The sequence below is a fragment of the Pan troglodytes genome, chromosome 9, assembly GCF_028858775.2.
Source record: "Pan troglodytes isolate AG18354 chromosome 9, NHGRI_mPanTro3-v2.0_pri, whole genome shotgun sequence".
Taxonomy (NCBI): domain Eukaryota; kingdom Metazoa; phylum Chordata; class Mammalia; order Primates; family Hominidae; genus Pan; species Pan troglodytes.
Genome location: NC_072407.2, coordinates 52,939,306 through 52,962,100, shown reverse-complemented (window position 1 = coordinate 52,962,100; position 22,795 = coordinate 52,939,306). Strand labels below are relative to the sequence as shown.

Here is a 22,795-nt window from a genome sequence, read left to right as displayed (position 1 = left end):
CCAGAGATAAATCAGAAATGTGTTCATCTGCTGTGAGAACCCCTTTATTCCAGGAAGCCCTCTTCCTTGTGCCTTATCAAACAGGACAAATAGGTTCTGTTTTATGTCTTGAATTGCCTCCTAATGTTATTAAAACTCATTTATTGTGTTACTATTAAAAATGGTAAAAACACTAAAAGTATATGTATTGGTTCTTTATTAATTTTTGAAAAATCATTATTCATGATCATGGCATAAAACATATTTTTGTTTTGTTTATTTCTGACTGCCACTGAGTGAAATAATAGATGACAGACATGTCTGAATGGAGTTAAAATCAATGGAAGAGAGTCGGGATCTTTTGCTTCATGCAAAAGCTTGGAGTAAAGTCTTAATGATAATTGGGAAATGTTTTTCTTTCTCTTTACCTAACTATATTGCACTTATCCATCACATTTCATTTTACTAATCTATCCTTTGAGTTAATATTATTTAACCTTCCATGTCGGGCTTCATTTTGGAATTCTCACCACTTACATAAATAATCCCGCATTATTAGTGTGCTCTTCTACATTGAAATACACAAGGTGGTCAGAACAATGCTGGATTAATTGAATTTTTAAAAATAACTAAATATTGACTCCTACCTCAAAACACACACAGTCATTTCCAAATAGATTCAAGTCCTGAAGGTAAGGGGAACATGATAAAATATTCTCATAAGGATTTCTTAACCAGGACAAAAATTAACAATTAAAAAAATTAGTTGGTTTATATTAATGATGACTTCTGTGTTTCAAAAAACATGACACAAGAATTGAAATGCAAACCATTAGTGGAGAAAGATATTCACCCGAACATATATAAAATACAATACAGTACATGTGCATGATGAATACTTAAAATGTATTTTATTTTTCCAGATTCTTCCAGAGTGGCATAGAATAAACCTAGATGGCAGAGTCAATGATGAGATTAGCTGTGGAAATGGGAAACCGTTTTTTGGAGGACAGTAGTAATGCTGTGAACTTATGAAAACAACCAAGTATTCAGTAGCAACTAAAATGTGTCTCCATAAGATTATTTTACAGATGCGTATCTGAAATCTGAAATTTGGGAGAAGATTCTACTAATGTTCTCTAGTAAAAAAATACAGCTGGAAGGAAGAAGGGAGGGAAGATGAAGGAGAGAGAAATGGAATGCATTTGAGAGAAAATGCTATTTAGACTAAAATAGAATACTGCAGATAGCACAACAAAGTGGTTAAGGTGTGTCTTATGGAGCAGAAATGGCAGAAAATACCACAGTAAAGAGATTCACAATTGGATTGTTAGTTCTGGCTTTTATTCTGTCAGTGTTTTGGCTTCTAAACACATCAGTAATCTCCTTTGATCCATGTCCTAATTAACAACCAACACTCTGCCCCCTCTCCCAGATTCTTTCATTGTTTTAAACCTAATCTAATTCTAATCCAGCTGGTCATTGTGACACATGTAATCAACTAAGAATTTAAAAAATATTTTTGATGAATAAATGAAAAATTAGCTAGGTGCAATGGCATAAACCTCTAGTCTTTTCTACTTTGAAAGCTGAAGTGGGAGGATTACTTGAGCTCTGGAATTCAAGGCTGCGGGGAGCTAAGAGTGTGCCACTGCACTCCAGAGGGTGAAACTTTCTTTGGTATAAATAAATAAATGTGCACTTAGAGGAATGCTTGTGCCTTGGAAGAAACCCAAGAAATAGTATTAATTTCAGTTAATTTCTAGCATATGTTTACTCTAATAAGATTGATGATAGATATGCCTCATTCAGGCAGTGGTTTTTACAATGATAGTGTGAGGCTAATTTAATCAGTGATGAAAAGGTGTGTATTAAATATTGCATAAACCTAATCATCTCTGTCTCCACCATTCTTAATACCCTAAATATCACTAAAGAGGTGGGTGTGGTCTTCAAAGATTCACATAAAAGGATGTAGAAGAGACAAGCTCATATTTCTCCAGAGGAGGACAGCACTTAGAGTTAACTGCATTCAGGTGACCTTTGAAAGTCAACTGTGCAGGGAATGAACTCCTGATCTTGGGGAATACTTAAAAGAATTTTTTCTTGGAAGAATTACTGCAGGAAACATTCATAGAAACTTGGGGTGAGTGCAACTTATATGGAGAAAATTATTTCTCTCTTCCTTTAAAAGAGTAAATTACAGTGATAAAAATATCTAACTGTCTAAACTTACTTAATGATCTTATTTGTAACTCATATTATTGCTATTCATTTTATGACATGAGGTTATTAATTGTTGTCATTTTGTGTGTTCCAAAAGTTTTTAATATATTTTTGAAAAACTTTAGATATCTAGTGTTTGCTGCAATAGATTTGTATGCATCATGGATATATGGAATTCACATTAAAACATATATATGTGTACTGCATGTACAAATATTGGTACAGTTAATTAAGTAAAAAAGGATAATTATTGAATACTGTAAATGTTGTGCTTTCATAACATTAAGCTTTTAGACATGATTTTAAGTTACTGAGGCAATGATGAGTTAAAAATGGTGATACTAAAGGAAATAAGAATGCTCTCCAAAATACCCTAGCTTAGAAATCAAAACACAATTGTTTAGCAGATAACTGTATAAAGAATGATTTGGTACTTGATACTAGTTGTCATTTTAATTGAGGCTTACCTCAGATGAAACTATGAAAAATTCCTTGAAATGGCTCAGATGACCTCTGAAAAATATTTGCAATTCTTAAATTTTCACTGTTGGTACTTAAATTCAGCAGTGTTTAGTAAAAGAGAGTCAGGTAAAGGACTTCAAACTGCTAAAGCAAAGATTACAGTTTGTATTGGTCAGGGTTCTCCAGAGAGACAGAACCATAGGATGTGTACATATATATATACACACACAAGAAAATACTTACAATTTTGGTACAATTGCCTATCGTATACCATACAGGTTTGTAGCCTAGGAAAAATATGCTATACTGTATACCATAGGTGTGTAGTAGGCTACACCATCTAGGTTTGTGTAAGTATACCCTATGATGTTCAAACAAAACGAAACTGTCTAATGCGTCCCTCAGATCATATATCTGTCCTCACTCTACACATGACACTGGACAGGAGAGGAAGTCCACTAGGAGAATTTGTTCCCTTGATTATGGAGTCTGAGAAGTTGAACATAGGCTCTCATGAAGCTAGTGTCCTGGAGATACCAATATCCTGGCTGAGTTAGAATCAGCTTCAGGAGAAAGAGAGGAAACTGCCTTCTCTCTGCCCTTTATCTTCAGTCTGAGCTACCAGCTGATTGGATAGTGTCCACCCACATTGAGGGTTGCTGTTCCCCACTCAGCTCACCAACTTACGTGTCTCTCTGCAAACACCTTCACAGACTCACCCAGAAATAATGCTATACCAATTCTCCATGTATTATTTAATCCAGTCAAGTCAACACCTATAATTAACTGTAATACCATAGTAATATAATTATATATATTTCAGTTTTTAAAAAACTGACTATATGTCAGTTCATAGTTTGAGTAGCCCAAACAAGAAGTTAATTTAAGCCATAAGAAAAACCCAATATTTTTCATTATTTATTTTATCTCCTAGTGAGCCTAGATTGGTTTAATTGCTGTCTTTTTGTTTATCTGGTCGATTGGTTTGTTCTGGGGTTGTTTTTGTTTTAAAGAGCCGGCTTCTGGGTCCCTCTCTCTAAAAATATGTCATAGCACCCTCTGACCATCTTCTCATGTTTTGTTACCCAATGTAGGTTTTCTACACCTCTCCCACAGTCATTCAGTAGTTATTTGATAGAGAAATAGGGACAAGCATGTTTTATTCTAGACCACTTAAGATTAAAACCCGAGTTTCATATCGACATCCAGGGAATAGGTTTTTGAACAGATTTGCATTATGTTATGGGCAGGAACTAGGAGTAGAAGAGGTTGTGAGTCATCCAGTCAGTAGTGTCTGCTATAAAGCCTTAAGACTCTCTTTGTGTATGAATTTTTAATTTTTGTTACAGAGGAAATAGTTTGTTCTGCTTTAATGAGCACTGTCAAGAGGAAAATATAGCTATCACATATGGTGATATGTTCACAGATTTTCACCAACCCAGACCCCAAAATGACATGCTGCTCTTTCTTCTTCAGAAACATGAATTCTGGAATCTTGCAAGTCTTCCAGAGGGAACTCATCTGTCCCATCTGCATGAACTACTTCCTAGACCCAGTCACCATAGAATGTGGGCACAGCTTTTGCCGGCCCTGTTTCTGCCTCAACTGGCAAGACATGGCAGTTCTTGCTCAGTGCTCTAAATGCAAGAAGACAACACGGCAGAGAAACCTCAAAACTAACATTTGTTTGAAGAACATGGCTTCCATTGCCAGAAAAGCCAGCCTCCGGCAATTCCTTAGCTCTGAGGAGCAAATATGTGGGATGCACAGAGAGACAAAGGATGTTCTGTGAAGTGGACAAGAGCCTGCTCTGTTTGCTGTGTTCCAACTCTCAGGAGCACCGGAGTCACAGACACTGTCCCACTGAGTGGGCTGCTGAGGAACGCTGGGTAAGTGATGCCTCTGAAGATCTATTTCTATACAGGACACATGGAATTCTTCTCAGTCTATTTCCTTGGAGATTGGATGATGCCATCTCTGTGTCCCCTTAAACATGTCTGTTATGAGCTTCCTTGACTTCACATCTCTCAGATTTGACAGACATGAGGAGAAACAAAGCAAACTCTATTTTCTGTGGGCTAATTTGTCTCTCATTTTGGGTCCTTCGTATATCAGAGTGTGAATGATATTTTATTGTCTTCACTTGTGCTTCAATTCATGGCTCTTTTGCAGGAGGAGCTCCTAAAAAAAATGCAGTCTTTGTGGGAAAAAGATTGTGAAAATCTCAGAAACCTGAATATGGCAACCAACAGAATCAGATGCTGGAAGGTTAGTAGTGTGTTACTCTACCTTCTCCAGGAACTTATGGTGAACAAATGGGTGACTCTTAAAATAGGAACTTGATCTCAACCCATAATGTTTCTGGAATTCAACAAACAAGGAAAAAACACTTGAGAAAAAAACACCCTAATTTTTTATATAAGTTAGTGTGACTCTTTGGTAGGATTTCTAATCAGACCACAGATGTTACCCAAGCATGCTCATCTGTTTCCATACAAACCTATAGCAATACTCCAACAAATACAAGAAACTGGGCCATTTCACACTGTTCCCAGTGGGCTGCCTGGATAAATTCTGGACACAAGAGTTATTTGTCAGTCATGGAAATTTCAGGTGACTCTTCTAAGGCTGAGTCAGCATGAAATTGAATGCTGGTGGGTAAGTATATTGAAATGTGAGCTACATTTCAGGCAGAAGGAGCAAGAGTGCAACCTTAGGGAAAGCATGAAATTAAATATCAGAACTAATTAATATTGAATAAGTCATAACACATATAAAGGGAAAAGTGGTGAGAAATGTAGACTTGTGTCTTGATGAAGACATAAATATGTGAGAAATATGGGAACTAGTATTTTATATAAGGAGAACTCTAAGGACTTGAGAAGAATTCTAGAAATGATTTTCTCTTTGTGGATGTTTATATTGAGGGTATGATATCTAATATTAATTCATTAATTTATTCTAATATTCATTGAAAGATATTTTATGAGTACCTAGTCTATGTCAAATATCAACTTAGAAAATTAAGGAGTAAAGAAGAAAGAAAACACAAATCTTGCAATTGAAATGAGAAAAGCAAATGGCCACCATGCAGATATGTGATGTATATGATGTGTTAGAGTGTAGTAGTGTCTTTGGAGATAATCAAGCAGGAAGTTAGAAAAGGAGCACAGAGTCCAGGGACTGGGGATGAGGGTTTGAGTTCTAAATAGGGTGGTCAGACAAAAGGCTCATGGAAAAATTCACAGAGAAGCAAAATCTTGATCAGGAGCAAATATATATATTCTCCTGTTTGCCTTCCTCTTCCTCATAAATATATGAATATATATGTGTATCTGGGTGTCAGTGTATATACATATATATATGTATATATATGAGGAATATATATGTACACATAAATACATGTATATATTCCTCAAATATCCATATATACCTATATTTGAGAAATATATATGAGTACATATATGAGAAATATGTATATATACATGAAAATAATTCTAGTTATAGAAAACAGCATGTGCAGTAATATTTAATTTGCATTTATTTGGGGGTTTGAGGAACCACAAAGATGTCTATGTAGCCGATTAGGGTGAGTTTGGAACAGAATAAATGAAACCTTTTTAGAATATGTTATGCTGGGTGAAATGCATTGAGTTGACAATGCTAGTCTGTGGTCATGTCATCATTTGTGATATAATGGTTTTACATAACTTGCCCCAATTCTCCAAAATAGAAATAATGGTTTCTTACCTAGTCAGTATAACTTGATATTTTGATTCTTAAGAAAAAACTGTGTTTTCTTTCTATAAATGTGGTGTGGAAGAGAGAAATCCATTTTTATACAACTATCTTAGAAAACATTTTATCATTAATCAAGTAAATATAACTGGGCAGAAACAACTATGTTGATATTAATACAGAAATGAAAGGAATAAAATTTTGTGGAATCTGAGAATTGACAAGATTGAGGATTAAAATATTGGGTGTTCAGAATGCTAAGAGGAATCAGTGAAATTCAAGAGAAGATGGATAAAACATTTCTATTTTGACTAATTGTCACTGCAGGATTATGTGAGTTTAAGGATAGAAGCAATCAGAGCTGAATATCATAAGATGGTTGCATTTTTCCATGAAGAAGAGCAACATCACTTGGAGAGGCTGCGAAAGGAGGGCGAGGACATTTTTCAGCAACTCAATGAAAGCAAAGCCAGAATGGAACATTCCAGGGAGCTTTTAAGAGGAATGTATGAGGATCTGAGGCAAATGTGCCATAAAGCAGTTGTGGAGCTATTCCAGGTACGGACTGATCATGGGTTATCATGATGTTGAAGATTCAAGTGGATGGGTGTTTTACCTCTCTCCTGAAATCCGTCTCCCCCTTTACTTCCATGATTTGTTTCCAAAAACACGATTCGATAACTAATGCTACTTGGTTGGGAGGGTACAGCCTCTCCTAGTGATTCTAGCAGACCGAAGGTCCCTCCTACTTTATCCACCAGCAACAAAACTATGTGGAATGGCCAAGGTAACAGACATCCCCAAGAAATATTTCCCATCAAAAGTCAGTTATATATTTAGGATTTTTGAAAGTGGATAAAATGAGAAGTGATTCATTGGCATTTAGGCTAATTTGGAGACATGGCATGATGGAGAAGTTGGGGAATCTAGGATCACACTAATATTATGTTGCGGTCCACTCATTTCGGTAACAGGGCTTAGGAAAGATGACTGAGTAGCTTCTTCATGGTTACAGCAGAGCATAGACTCTGTGGGCCTCCTCTCCCTTCACTTGTAAAAAGAATGTCTTCAAAACTTAGACTTTATCAGGACATAAATTCATGACATATGATAGACTGGGATTTACATGAGAAAAGAAACAGAAAATGCTTTCCAGGAGGGAACATTGTAGGAAAATAATATCTTCAGAAACTGTCTCCATATCACACAATGAACTTAGTTGAAGATGCATCTTGTGGAAAGCACTAAGCCTTTCTATTTTTTTTACAGTCTTTTGGAGACATATTACAAAGCTGAGTACATACCAAGATTTTAGCAGATTCTTTCAGTTTTCACAAATATCAAGCAGGAACTTTGATATTGAAGGTATAAGTGATTCAGATATTGATACTACCTTGTGCTGGTTGTACTTTCTCCATCCCCCACCCCATGTAGTCATCTATTTTGTTGCCATACTCAATGATTTTATTAAGCCGTTCAATGAAAGTTCTGCAAAACCAAAAATAAATAAATAAATAAAAAAGAAAGAGAACAAAAAATAAATAAATGAAAGAAATAAAGGAAGTGAGCATCTCTATTCCTAATTTCCTTTTTATTGCTCAGAAGCCTTCATATTTGCAAGAGAAAATATTGCATTTACTACATGGCTACAAAGTCAACCAGGGGAAGCCAGAGAGAAAAGGGGAAAGTATTTTAGCAGTGAAAAGTGTTGATGATTTCTAATTTATATTTAAATATATAATTCTGAAAAATAGATGAAACAAACTATTTGGAATGTTTGAACCGTGTAGGCCTCCAGAGAGCCTCAACTATTAAAGGCAGATCTCCCTGCCTGGAGCACGTTTCAACACCCTGGCCTTGAGAAGGAAGCAACAGATGCAGCAGTCTTAAAAATAACCCCACTTTTCCAGACAGTAATTTCAGGAATTTCTGGTGAGGTCTGGAACCCAGAATTTCATTTTTGAATATTCTCCCAGTCTTAAGACTAATGATCCTTACTAATTTGGAGCAATACGAAGAAAGATCTGAATGAATTCTCAGTCAGATAGACTTTTCCATCGTGCTTGAAAATGAGGAACTGTGAATAAGAATGAATTTGAAAAAGAAAATGATAATTTTGGAATTAGCAAATGTGTGGGTTAAAGGGATTCTCATGAAATGTCTTTTAAATAAAGGTGGTGATTCTTATGTATTTTTTTGGCTGTTGATGTGGTAACTCTATCTTTCTCCTTGCAGGTATGAGTCCGTGCTGCTGCAAGTGTCTGAGCCTGTGAATCCAGAGTTCAGTGCAGGGCCCATCATTGGACTGATGGACAGGCTCAAGGGATTCAGAGGTGAGTGTCAGCCCATTGGCAAAATTCCCACAATGTATTACTTCTTGTTAGAATCATGGGGGTAATATTTTACCCTTCGTCAAATCTTTATTTCATTTCAGCAGGAAGTGAACCATATGACGATACAACACTTTTATATCTGTGTTTCTGTTTATAGTCCAATTTATAACATGAAGAGTAAAACATAGTGAAAAACAAATATATTCTGGGCTCACATGTATAGAGTTCTATATTGGGTAAATGTAATGACATAAGAAATAAAAAATTGAATAAATGGAACAATGCTCAGAAGGAAGCTTAATAATCCAAGGTTACATAAAAATTTTACATTGCTTTACTGTATTTCATTTGAACTGTTAAAAACATTTCATTGGGGAATAGAGTTCACTGCAGTTTGTTGGAGTATTAGTATTTTCTTACAATAAATATATATTATTGATGTAAAATTTTGACTTAATATATAAAAAGAAAAAATATTTTGTAAATAGGAAGTAAAAATGGAAACGATAATTTCAGTTTAGTTACAACATGAAGAGCTACGTGTAAAATTTAAAATTCAGTTTCAGTCTAGAGCTAGCAGGGATGTCTGCAGAGTGACTAGTGAAAGATTTTGCAAAAATCTGCCTTAAGTTACCACTTATAATTTGAACATGTGGACTTTTATCCAGTTATCTAGAGCAGTGCTTGAGTAAGCTAAAATCTTCCCATTCTTGCCAAAATTATATCACTAGTATGTAAGAACAAGAAATATTTTAATAATATTTACCTTGATAGCTAAAGGGCATTCAGGGCATATAATATTTCACTTTTACATTGGAGATGGGATTAAAACAGGCTGGTCTTTTATTCGACTCTCAGTTTTTAAGTTTTCAATAAATTTTCAATGTCTGTTTTTAGGGTATTGTTTTTTCCTATAGAGAATATTAATCACCCTTATACTTTCTTAATTGTTGTAATCAAAATTCTCCTGTCCTTGTAACTTCAAATTTCTTGGCAAAGTAAATTCTTGGTAGAATAACTTTTCCCTCAAGAATTCTAATTTCTATTAATTACATGTATCTATACTTTTTTAAAATTATTTTTGCAGTTTATCTTACTCTGCAGCATGCAAGAGCCAGTAGTCATATTTTCCTGCATGGAGATTTGAGAAGCATGAAGGTTGGATGTGACCCTCAAGATGATCCCAATATCACTGATAAATCTGAATGTTTTCTTCAGTGGGGGGCTGATTTTTTCAGATCTGGCAAATTTTTTTGGGAGTTTAACATGGGGCACTCTTGGAATTGGGCTTTTGGTGTCTGTAGCAATTATTGGAAAGAGAAGAGACAGAATGACATGATAGATGGAGAGGTGGGACTCTTTCTTCTTGGATGTGTTAAGGAGGACACTCACTGCAGTCTCTTTACCACCTCCCCACTTGTGATGCAATATGTTCCAAGACCTACAGACACAGTAGGATTATTCCTGGATTGTGAAGGTAGGACCGTGAGCTTTGTTGATGTGGATAGAAGTTCCCTGATATACACCATCCCTAATTGCTCCTTCTCACCTCCTCTCTGGCCTGTCATTTGCTGTAGTCACTTCTGACCAGAGAAAAGTCAGAAATGTGTCTATATGCTCTGGGAACCTGTTTATCCCCAAAAGCCCTCTTTTTTGCATCTCATCAAATGGGACAAATAAGTTATATTTAATGTCTTTATTTGCATTCTAATGTCATCAAAACTCATTTATAGTGTTTCTATTAAATATGGTGGAAACACTAAAACCGTGTGTATTGGTTCCTTTTTTAATCATTTTTGGAAAATCATTACCCATGATGTATGGCATAGAATATATTCTCTGCTTTTAAATTATTTCTGAACGTCACAAAGTAAAATAATAGATGACAAAGTTGTCTAAATGAAATTAAAATCAATGGAAGAAAGTAGAGATCTTGGGCTTCATGAAAAATCTTGGAGTAAAAAGACTCAATGATAACCTGGAAATATTTTCTTTCTCTTCATCTAACAATATTATACTTATCCATGTGTTTTATTTATGAATCTATACTTTGAGGTAATCTTATTTGACCTCCTATGCTGGGCTTATCTTTGTAAATCTCATCTTATATACAAATGCTCATGCATTATTATAGTGCTGTTAATAATGTGATGTTAATAATAATTATAGTGATGTTAATAATGATGGAGAATATCTTTCTCCATCATTAGTGGAGAAAGATATTCACCCGAACATATATAAATAAAATACAATACATATGCATGATGAATACTTAAAATGTATTTTAAGTATTTTTCCAGATTCTTCCAGAGTGGCCTAGAATAAACTTGGATGGCAGAGTCAATGATGAGATTAGCTGTGGAAATGGGAAACCGTTTTTTGGAGGACAGTAGTAATGCTGTGAACTTGTGAAAACAACCAAGTATTCAGTAGCAACTAAAATGTGTCTCCATAACGTTATTTTACAGATGCGCATCTGAAATCTGAAATTTGGGAGAACATACTACTAGTGTTCGCTAGTGAGAAAATACAGCTGGAAGGAAGAAGGGAGGGAAGACGAAGGAGAGAGAAACAGAATGCATTTGAGAGAAAATGCTATTTAGACTAAAATAGAATACTGCAGATAGCACGACAAAGTGGTTAAAGTGTGTCTTATGGAGCAGAAATGGCAAAAAATCCCACAGTAAAGAGATTTACAACTGGATTGTTAGTTCTGGCTTTTATCCTGTTAATGTTGTGGCTTCTAAACACATCAGTGTTCTCCTTTGATCCATGTGCTAATTAACAACCAACACTCTGCCCCCTCTCCCAGATTCTTTCCTCATTTTAAACCTAATCTAATTCTAATCCAGCTGTTCACTGTAACAAATGTAATCATCTAAGAATTTTAAAAAGATTTTTGATGAACTAGTGAATATACCTCATTCTCAACAAAAATACTGTTTGAGAGGAAAAGTTGATGGTATTTGCCACCATTTAAGTGCATCCACACATGCAGACATATACATATATATGTATATATTTACGTATCTGAGTTAATTGCATTAATTAGAGTGGCTACCTGGATTAGGATTACGCTGGGCTTTGCTGATGAAAGAATTCGGAATGTTGTTTGGTTACCCTGTAATACCTGTATGAATATATTAACCCTGTAATGTTACTACTGCGGAAGCTCCCTTAGAGGTAATCAAGGATGATTGTATAGGGATGTATATTGTTGCACTCTTTCCAATCATGAAACAGAGAAAAATAAATATACTATAATGTGGAAATTGTTTAGAAAATTAGAATGCATTTTACTAAACCCTGTAAAAACCAACACCATCTATATGTGTTAATATATTGATACTAACAGATTTTCCTTTATCTCTTATGTGACTATAATTCCTATTTTTCGCTAGTATTTTTATTATGGACAGACACAGTATTTTATTATGGATGGATATAGAAACAAAATAATTCTATATCTATGGATATAGAAACAAAAATAATTCCCTCTACAGAGGGTATAAAAATTATATATCATCATATATATTATATATATAATGTATTTTGTATTATAGGTAAATATTTATATATGTATTATAGGTAAATATAAATATATATATATTTATATATTTATATTATATATATTTATATATTTATATTATTATATATATTTATATATATACAAATATATAAATATTTGTATTTTATATAATATATATTATATATAATATAAAAATTATATATATATATAATATAGGGACTCGATTAGTTTCTGCTAGTGTGAAGACAAGTCATATCATGTCTAGGGGCCATGATGATAGGAGCAGTCAGAGGATTTCTTGCATTGTGATGAGTGCATATAAGTTAAACGAGCCACTTATCAGTAGAATTGATAGCAGGATAACGGCTAGGGTTACTTCATATGAAATTGTTTGGGCTACAGTTTGTAATGCGCCAATTAGTGCATAATTTGAATTTAATTGCTCTTCCTGATCATAGAATAGAGTAGACGGCTAGGCTTGATATGGTTAGTAAAAATAGGAGGCCTATATTAAAATTAATTAGAGGATCTGGTATAGGGATGGGGGTTCACAATAGGAGAGCGAAAAAAAGGGCCAGGGTTGGAGCAATAATATAAAGGTTAATAGTAGATGTTGAGGGCCATAGGAGTTCTTTGCTGAAAAGTGTTATTGTGTCAGTGAAAGGTTGAAGCAGTCCCGAAGGGCTTACAATGTTAGGCCCTTTGTGTAGTTGTATGTAGCCTGAGTTTTTGTTGAATGAGTGATTTAAAATCAATACTGATAATAATGATAATTATTACTGAATAGTTATATTAATGATAACAAAATTATTAATATTAATTATTAGTAATGACTGATATTAACAATTGATACTGATCTTATTAATTAGAAAACAATAATATTAGGTACCAATAATTAATATTAATAATATGAAAACTTTATTAGCAATTATTTCTCACTATTGATATTGGTAATTAATATTAATGTTAATCATAAATAAGTAATAATTAATAATAATATTACTCCTAATACCGCAGTGCGTGTACACCCACCTATGATTTTGTTCCTAATGTCCAGGGAGGGAGAGAGCATGGTATTACTTTCAATATTGCAGTAGGTGTACACCCACCCGGTGATATTGATCCGAATATCCAGGGGGTGGAGTATGACGTAACTCCCAATATAGCAGTGGGTGTACATCCACCCGGTGATATTGCTCCTAATATTCGCGGAAGAAGAGAATGATATTACTCCCAGTATCGCAGGGAGTGTACACCCGTTCTGTGATATTGTTCCTAATATCCGGAGGGGGAGAGGGTGATATTACTCCCAATGTCGCAGGCTATGCACACCCACCCTGTGATATTGTTGCTAATAATATCCAGGAAGGGAGAGGATGATATGATTCCCCATACAGCAGCAGCTGAACACCCACTCTGGGATATTATTCCTAATATCCATGGAGGGTAGAGGCTGATATTACTCCCAAAATCGCAGGGGGTGTACATCCATTCTGTGATACTGTTTTTAATATTCAAAGGTGGAGAAGTTGATATTACTCCCAATATCACAGAAAGTGTACAAACCCGTGTGATATTATTTCTACTTCCAGAAGAAGAGAAGATGATATTACTCCCCATATCGCAGGAGGTGTACGCCCACTCTGTGATATTTTTCCTAATATGCAGGGCGTGAGAGGATAATATTATTGTTAATAGCGCAGGATGTGTACAGCCCCCCTGTGATATTGTCCTTAATATTCCAAGGCGAAGAGGATATTACTGCCAATATCGCAGAAAGTGTACACCACCCCAGTGATATCGTTCCCATGATCCAGGAGAGAAGAGGATGGTATTACTTTCAGTATCGCATGGGGTGGACACACCTCCAGTGACACTGTTTTGAATTTCAACGTGGGAGAGGATGGTATTACTCCCAATATCACAGGGGGTATAAACACTTCTTTGATATTGTTCCTATTATTCAGGGGTGGAGAGGATGTTATCACTCCCTATATTGCAGAGGGTGTACACCAATCTGTGATATTATTCATAATTCCTAGGGGGGGGATGATATTACTCACAATATCGTAAACACGCTGTGTGTCCACCGTGGGTCATGATATCCAGGGTTGGAGAGGAGGGTGATATTACTCCCCATATCGCAGGGGGTGTCCACCCCGCCTGTCACACTGTTTCTTATATGCAAGGGGGAGAGGATGATATTACTACCAATATCAAAGACGTGTACAGCCCCCCTTGTGATATTGTTCCTAATATCCACGTTGGGAGAGGATGATATTACTCCCAATATCACAGAGGGTGTACACCCCGCCTGTGATATTATTCCTACTATCCAGAATAAGAGAGAATGATATTACTCGCAATAGTGCCGGGGTGTACACCCCCCTTGTGATATTTTTCCTAATATCCAGGGAGGGAGAGCATGATATTAATAACTCCCAGTATCTCTATGGGTGTACACCCACCCTGTGATATTGCTCCTAATATCCAGGGGGTAGAGTATGACATTACTCCCAATGTAACAGTGGGTGTACATCCACCCAGGGATATTGCTCCTAATAATCATGGAAGTAGAAAATTATATTACTCCCAATATCACAGGGAGTGTACGCCCCTTCTGTGATATTGCTCCTAATATCCGGAGGGCGACAGGATGATATTACAGCAATATCACAGGCTGTGTACACCCACCCAGTGATATTGTCCCTAATATCCAGGAAAAGAGAGGATACGACTCCCCATATAGCAGGAGGTGTAAACCCACCCTGAGATATTGTTCCTAATATCCATGGAGGGAAAGAGCCCTATATTACTCCCAAAATCTCAGGGGCTGTACATCCCCCGTGTGATATTTCTCTTAATATTCAATGGCGGAGAGGATGACATTACTCTCAATCTCGAAGAAAGTGTACACTCCCGAGTGATATTGTTCCTAATATCCAGAAGGGGAGAAGATGATATTACTACTCATATCGCAGAAGGTGTACACCCACTCTGTGATATTTTTCCTAATATGCAGGTTGGGGAGAGGATAATATTGCCAATATCGCAGAGAATGTACACCCGCCCTGTGACATCGCCCTTAACATTCAAAGGCGGAGAGGATGACATTACTCCCAATATTGCAGAAAGTGTATGCTTCCCATTGACATTGGTCCCACGATCCAGGAGAAAAGAGGATGATATTACTTTCAATATCACAGGGTGTGTACACGCCCCCAGTGATATTGTTCCTAATTTCAACGTGGGAGAGGATGATACTACACCCAATGCCACTGGGGGTAGAAACACTCCTGTGATATTGTTGTTAATATCCAGGGGCAAGAGGATGCCATTACTGCAAATAGTGCAGAGGATGTACACCCGTCTATGACATAGTTGGTAATCTCCAGAGGCGGAGAAGATATTACTCACAATAACGTAAACACGCTGTGTGTCCACCGTGGATCGTAATATCCTGGGGGGAGAGGCGGGGTGATATTACTCCACTACTAGGATTTTACCTCTACTGCCACTCTTCGTTAACACCCTGGGACATTATTTTCCACATTCTAGGAGGATGGCACTACCAAAATCACAGGGGGTGTATACCCTGCTATATTATTCGTAATATTGTAGGGGAATGTTCATCCTGATGTCACAGGACTGTACACACTGTGATATTATTCACAATACCCTGTGGGACATTAATAATAATTTCACAGTGTGTGTACACCTTGTGGTATTATTCATAATATCCTAAGGGGAGGTTACCTTTATTGTCACACGGGGTGTGTTCCCTTTGATATTATTTGTAATGTCCTAGAGGGATGTTACTCCTTGTGTCACAGGGTTTGTCCACCTTATCGAATTACTCGTATTATCCTTATAAGATGTTACTCCCTATATCACAGGGGGTGTATACTCTGTGATATTATCCTAATATTCTAGGGAAATGTTACTTTTAATGTCACAGAGCGTGTACACCTTGTGAAATTATTCGTTATCGTTTTGTGGGATGTTACTCCTAATGTCGCACGGGGTGTACACACAGTGTAATATTCTATGGAAATCTTACTTGTAAATCACAGGTCCTGTACACCCTTTAATATTCTTCGTAATATTGTAGGAAAACGTTACTCTGAATGTCACAGGGCATATACACCCTGTCACAAAATTCATAATATCCTAGCGGGAGTTCACTACTAATTTCACAGTGCATGTACGCCCTTTGATATTATTCATATTATCCGAAAGAGATATTACTACTGATGTCCCAATGCATGTACATTCTCTGATATTATACGTTATATCCTCTGGGATGTCACTTTTAATGTCACATGGGGTGTACTCCCTGTGTTATTTGTCATAATATCCTAGGGGAATTTTACTTTTAATGACACACGGGGTGTACACATTGTGATACTATTCGTAGTATTCTAGAAAGATATTACTGCTCAGGTCACAGGGGATGTACACCCTGTGATATTATTCGTACTATCCTAGGGGACGTTACTCCAAATGTCACAGAAGGTGTAAACGCTGTGATATTACTGGAAATGTGTCAGGGAAAGGTACTTGTAATGTCTAAGGGCATGTACATCATGTGTGCACAGCCCCTGTGATGTTCTTTATGATATTCTCGAGGGATGTTAATCCTAATATTACATATGCTGTTAACTATGTGTGAACACCTTTGTGGTATTATTCCTAACATACTAGAAGGATGTAACTCCTAACATCACATGGGGTATACACCATGTATGTACACACTCTGTGATATTATTCATAATATCTTAGGGAGATGCTCATAATTTTACAATTATTCACGCAATACTTTAGCGGGATGATACTCCTAAAGTCACAGGATGTGTAAACCCTGTGATATTATTCAGAATATTCCAGGGGGATGTTACTCCTAATGTCACAGGTGTGTATACCCTGCGATATTATTCACACTTTACTCATGCGATATTACTACTAATGTCACAATATGTGTACACCTTCTGATATTATTCGTAACATCCTGGGAGGATGTTACTCCTAACGTCACAAGGGTGTACACCCTGTGTTATTATTAGTAATATTCCTGGGGGATTTTAATTTTAAAATCACATGGGGTGTCAACCCTGTGATCTCATTCGTAATATCCAAGAAAGATGTTACTCCTAATGTCACATGGGGTCTACATCCTGGGATATTATTTGGAATATCCTAAAGAGATGTTATCTTAATGTCAAAGGATGTGTACACCTATTGATACTATTTGTAATATCCTAAGGAAATATTACTTTAAAAATCACAGTGGGTGTACATCATGTGTGTACACCCTGTGATATTATTCACAATATCCCAGGGAGGTATAACTTTTAATATCACAGCAGATGTTCTCTATGTGTGTACACCCTGTGATACTGTTCATAATAGGCTATTCAGCAAGGCGCCCACGCCCACCTTCCAGCCCCAGAGGCCGGCGCGGAAGGGCAGCACCAAGGACAGTGGCCACCTGTGGACACCCAAGTGGCCTTACAAAGTGGCCAAGGAGGAGAAACCGGAGGCGGAGGAGGCCGAGAAGAAGCGCCAGGCCAAGGTGCAGGAAAAGCGCCCGCCGCCCTGGAAGAAGAGGAAGTGAGAATCCGCAGGTGCTTGACACGGAGTTAGAGGGCAGGGTGAGGCCGCGGGGCTGAGCACCATGGCCGCTACCGGGACCACCAGGCCGCGCGCGTTTCCACGCTGTCTTTCTAGAATGCTCCCAGGAAGGGGCTGGGGGAGCCACATCGATTCGCCTGACACCAGCCACACTAGCAATCAGTACACCTAGCGGGCATGTTGCCTAAAAGGCTCCCTTTAGAGAACCTCAATTAGGATGTTTTTAAAGATCAATTTATTAGGCCGGGCGCGGTGGCTCACGCCTGTGATCCCCGGCACTTTGGGAGGCCGAGGCGGGCGGATCACCTGAGGTTGGGAGTCTGAGAGTACCTTACCAACATGGAGAAACCCCGTCTCTACAAAAAATACAAAATTAGCCGAGCGCGGTGTCACATGCCTGTAATCCCATCTACTCAGGAGGCTGAGGCAGCAGAATCGCTTGAACCCAGGAGGCAGAGGTGGCGGGGAGCCAAGATTGCGCCATTGCACTCCGGCCTGGGCAACAAGAGCCAAACTCTGTCTCAACCAAAAAAACTTCAATTTATTAAAGGGTATTTTCTGTGTGATTTTGTATTTTTAATTGTTATCCAGTTTGCCAGGTTTTACAACTGCCCCTTGTATCCAAGGCAGTTTTAATACACTTGCCTGAAGACCTTTTATTTAAAATACTGTTTCTAGCAATAAATATGTATGATATCTGTAGGAGTTTACACAGAAATCATGGGATTCTCTCCTTTTTGGCTGTTTGTTTTGGTCTTTTCTTCTCATTGTGGGTGCACATGGACACTGGAGGTTTCTATTAATTTGATTAAGTGATGCCGGATATTGCTATTTGACGGAGGGATTGTCTCATTCAGCCACATGATCAAGTGAGAAAGAGATATCATATTTTATTGTATCTTTTTAAAAAGTATTATCCATACAGTCATATATTGGGGAAAAACATTTATCATCAAATTATAAAACAATGCAGACATAAACATGTATGTATTGCTAGAATTAAAGTCTTTTTAATCAAGGAGTTTTAGATAAACTGGATAGAAAATCTTTAACATATTAAAAATAGATATCAGGGAAAAGTGTCATTTGATAAAATGGGGGAAATGTAATAGATGATTACCAGAAATACAAAATTAAGCCGTATATGCTCTTAAGTAAATCGAATCCAGACTTCCTTAAAATGTAAAAAAAGGATGCAACAAGAGTAGGATGCAAATTAAAGGAATAAGGGGGAGGTGATGTTTAGAACAAGCAAAGAGAATGCAATGGGAAGCAAACTTATTTTAGGCAAATTCTCCTGGAGTGGACCAGACAGCCCTCTCTTCCAGACTCAGTTCCAAATAGTCCCTTATGTAGGTATTTCTTTTATTTTTCCTTTGAAGACTGCACTTGGTGTTTAGTTCAACCTCATGCGGACCTCATGGAATTTCCAAGATGTGGGGCCTTGGCATTGTGGCACCTTCCTGCCACACGTACATAATTCACAGCATTACCAAGTCACCACGAGCTCCACGCTCACCTCTGTCAGCCCAGGACCCAGCCAGGCAGTGTCACACGGTCTCCCAGGCATGACTTTCCAAGCCGGCTATCCCTGCTGTGAAAGTTGTGAAGGCACTGGTCCTGGGAGCTGAGCCCTGGGCCTGTCCTAAAGCTCCATAGGTGACTGCACTGCAGCCCACATGGAGAGCTGCAGCTCTAACAGAGGGATTTTGAGATGCCTCAGTCGCCTTTAAGTGACACTTCCAGGACACCCATCCTGAGCTCTCACAAATGGCTCGACCTTCCCAAGAATGTCTAATTGTCATTGGAACAGCCAGTGTCTGGCAGCTTTGCTTGGGCTGATGTGGCATCTGACCCTTGGTGGGTTGCCAGACATTCCTTCCTGTTTCCGCCATGGGAAGTTGACACTGGGAATGGTATGGAGCCCCCACTTCTACCCTAAGCTTTGGGTGTCTGCTGCTTCCAGGTCAAAAATGGACATGTCTGGTCCTGACCGGCCACTACCACACTGTAACCAGATGCTCATAGTCTCCAGGGATGTGTCAAACAGCAATGGCAGGACAGCAAACAACTGGCTATTTCCCCAGGTCCCACGCTGTTCCGGAGTGGGCATGTTGGGTCCCTGTTCCCAATGTGTTCCAGCCTTACCCAGGTGCACAGGGTACCCTGGCGCCAGCACAGGTCTTGTCAAGTAATGCTCCTGGTGTCCACAAAACAGCTCCAGAGATACCTGCATTTTGAAAAGCCTGCCAAGCCAACAAGTATGGGGCAGGACCCAGATTGCTTTGGCAAATATGAAGGTGAGATGGCCACTTGCCTGGTGAGTAGAAGCTGCCTTTACCTGGCCAGTGTATGCAACTTGAGAGAAAATGACAATTTCATGGGGGGGGGTTCTGGTGGCACTGGGAAGCCTGACCTCCCCCGGAGCTTTGGTATGGCCCCAGTGGAAAGACTGGATTTTGAAAACCCACCAGACCCAACTGAAAGAAGGGTCATCCCTGATCTCTCTGGACTCACTCTAGACGTGGCTTGCCTGTGGACAGCCCTTCCCTTTGGCCCATGAGGCAGGTCCAGGTAGCTTCTGCAGCTGTGTGCCTGGCTACTGGCCAGGCACTTCTCATTTTTGCCATGTGGAAGCAGATTTGCTAGTAGAGGAATTTTCCAAGTCAAAGGAAGTGTCACCAAGCCTCTTTCCTCGACCTATGGCAAGCCCATGATCTTGGTTTCTTATTAGCTTTGGAGTGGGCAGTAGAGGGGACAAGCAGACCTCCAGCCAGGCTCAGGGAGTGTGGGAGGGCAGGAATAAAAGTCTAGATGATGGGAAACTGGAGCCACCTTGAGGGGGGTGTCCTCGGGTCAGTGTCGGGGTGATCAGATGAGCCAGTTTATATTTAAGTAACATTATTATGTTCAATTATTTTGGGTAAGGGATTCCTCAGGGGAGCTGTGGTCATCTGGTCCCAGAGGTGGCGTGAAATGCCCACTCATCTTCCTGAGCCATTTGGAAGCCCTTTCTTCTAGCCCTCGGTAATGGTGACACAGGCTCCTCGGTCTCAGGAGGTGCACAGGGCTGGGGGGTGCAGGCTTCTTGTCACTTACCCACTCAGCACTATTGGGCATCGGGCATTCAGAGGTCTCACAGTGGCCTCTCTAAAAACCTGGTGTCCTAGGAGAACATTTATTATTTTTGTCTATTTTTGTTTCTTTGAACTGCTGCATTCACTGACAGAGGGCTCGCCCTCCGTGCACCCCTCCTGTTGTTCAGGAAGGAGGGGACTGATGAGCATGGACCCCCTTCTCCCCTTCTGTCAGTTGCCACCACACCATCCCCTCTGGCTTTATCACCACGTTCTCCCACCCCTGTAGCCTCATCTCTTCCTCCTCATTCACCCTTCCTTCCATTGCCTGTTTTCCTCTCCCAGTTGCTTATGTTCTTTATCATCCCTGGCACCACCTACCCTGAGGTCTACCAAGGACAGAAAAGCAGAGACCTCTGTGAGGGAATGTGGTGTTATCATGGTGGGACCTCCAGGCCCCGTGAGTGAGTGAACAGCTGGCCTGCCAGCATCTGTGCTGATGGCTAAGAATTCCTACACCACCGTGCCCCTCCCACCCCCTCCTCTTTGCTCAGAAGGGAGACCAGGTTTGCCCTCTTGCAATGACAGCCCAGCCCCTGCTGTGCACAAGGATGGGGCTCAGGGTCCCTCCCTGCACCCTGATGTTAATTAACTATAGATAGTGAATTTCAAGTGACAGCTACCTTCTCAGGGATTTATATATAAATATAGTTAAAGGAAAAGCTAAAGTCTATTTTATTACTTTTTAGTGTTTGTGAAAATTAAGCTTAAACTGCACAGAATAAATATTTCTCAGACAATGTCGATGCTACTGATTACAAGTGAGATGGGTGGAGCTCGTCCCTTGGTGTAGACTTTTTTTCTTGATTGGAGATTGGGGACTCTGGCAGCAGAAATGGCTTTGCGGTGGGTGTGAAGTCACTTCTGTCCCTCGGAGGGCCTCTTGTGGATGTGAAAGCATATATTAACACCAGTGAAATCCACCTCCATGTGCATGGAGGCGGCTGATGAGAACACAAATGAGCCATTCCTGGCAATTCCCTGCAGAATCGGTCACTCCTGGTCTGACATTGGAGCATGTGAATTAAGAGTGACAATTTTTTCTACTTGCTTCTGTGAATAAAGTGTCCTACAGTCAGCCAGCACTAAACTCACTAGAAAGGAGGAGGGAAGAGCGTGGAGCCAATCATCTAGAATTACCTCCGTGTGCAGAGGCTGTCCCCTGGCTGCACTTGGGAAAAGCAGAGTGAAACATCCTGTGCCTCTTTCTACTGGAGCTCCTCCTGACAGTCTCCTGGCAACACTAGATACCTCAAGACTATGGAGATCAGAATTTCATTAGCTTTGTCATCTCAGCATTGACCACTCCTGAGACCTGAGGCTCCTTCTGGGAGCAGGAGACAGGGAGTTCATGATGTTCATTGGAAAATAGGAATTATGAATGCAGGAGGGCCGTGCTGGACTCCTCTGCCTTCTACTCTCCCTGCTGTCAGCAGTGACCAGGTCTCCGGTGTGGAGGTGAGTCTGTTGTGGGTGAAACAGAGGCCCCTGGAGTAAGGCCAGACCCCAGGCCTGAAAAGGATGCAAAGCCTGATGTTTCAGGCTGTCAGGAAGAATCGTGGGTACAAAGTGAATATGATGAAATGCATCCCAGAGAGGAAATGAATGTGCCCTCACTAAGAAGTGGGTCTGGCTCCCAGGTCTCTGGCAGCCCACCAGCAAGAGGACTACATCCCCTGCAGCCCTGCCATCCACACTACATGATGTGGAGTGGCTGTCTCTTCACTCTTGCCCTGGGAACCAAGCCTGCTTTGAGGAGT

General features: G+C 39.1%; 1 protein-coding gene across 1 annotated transcript; it reads left to right on the top strand.

The window, feature by feature from the left end:
- The first annotated feature begins 4,147 nt into the window (after positions 1 to 4,147).
- On the top strand, positions 4,148 to 10,325 carry LOC451183 (putative tripartite motif-containing protein 51G). The gene is given in 7 exon segments (XM_024347141.2): positions 4,148 to 4,446; positions 4,448 to 4,556; positions 4,840 to 4,935; positions 6,733 to 6,963; positions 7,675 to 7,694; positions 8,638 to 8,738; positions 9,826 to 10,325. Coding segments are annotated over 7 exon segments (1,356 nt in total).
- The last annotated feature ends 12,470 nt before the right edge of the window (positions 10,326 to 22,795 follow it).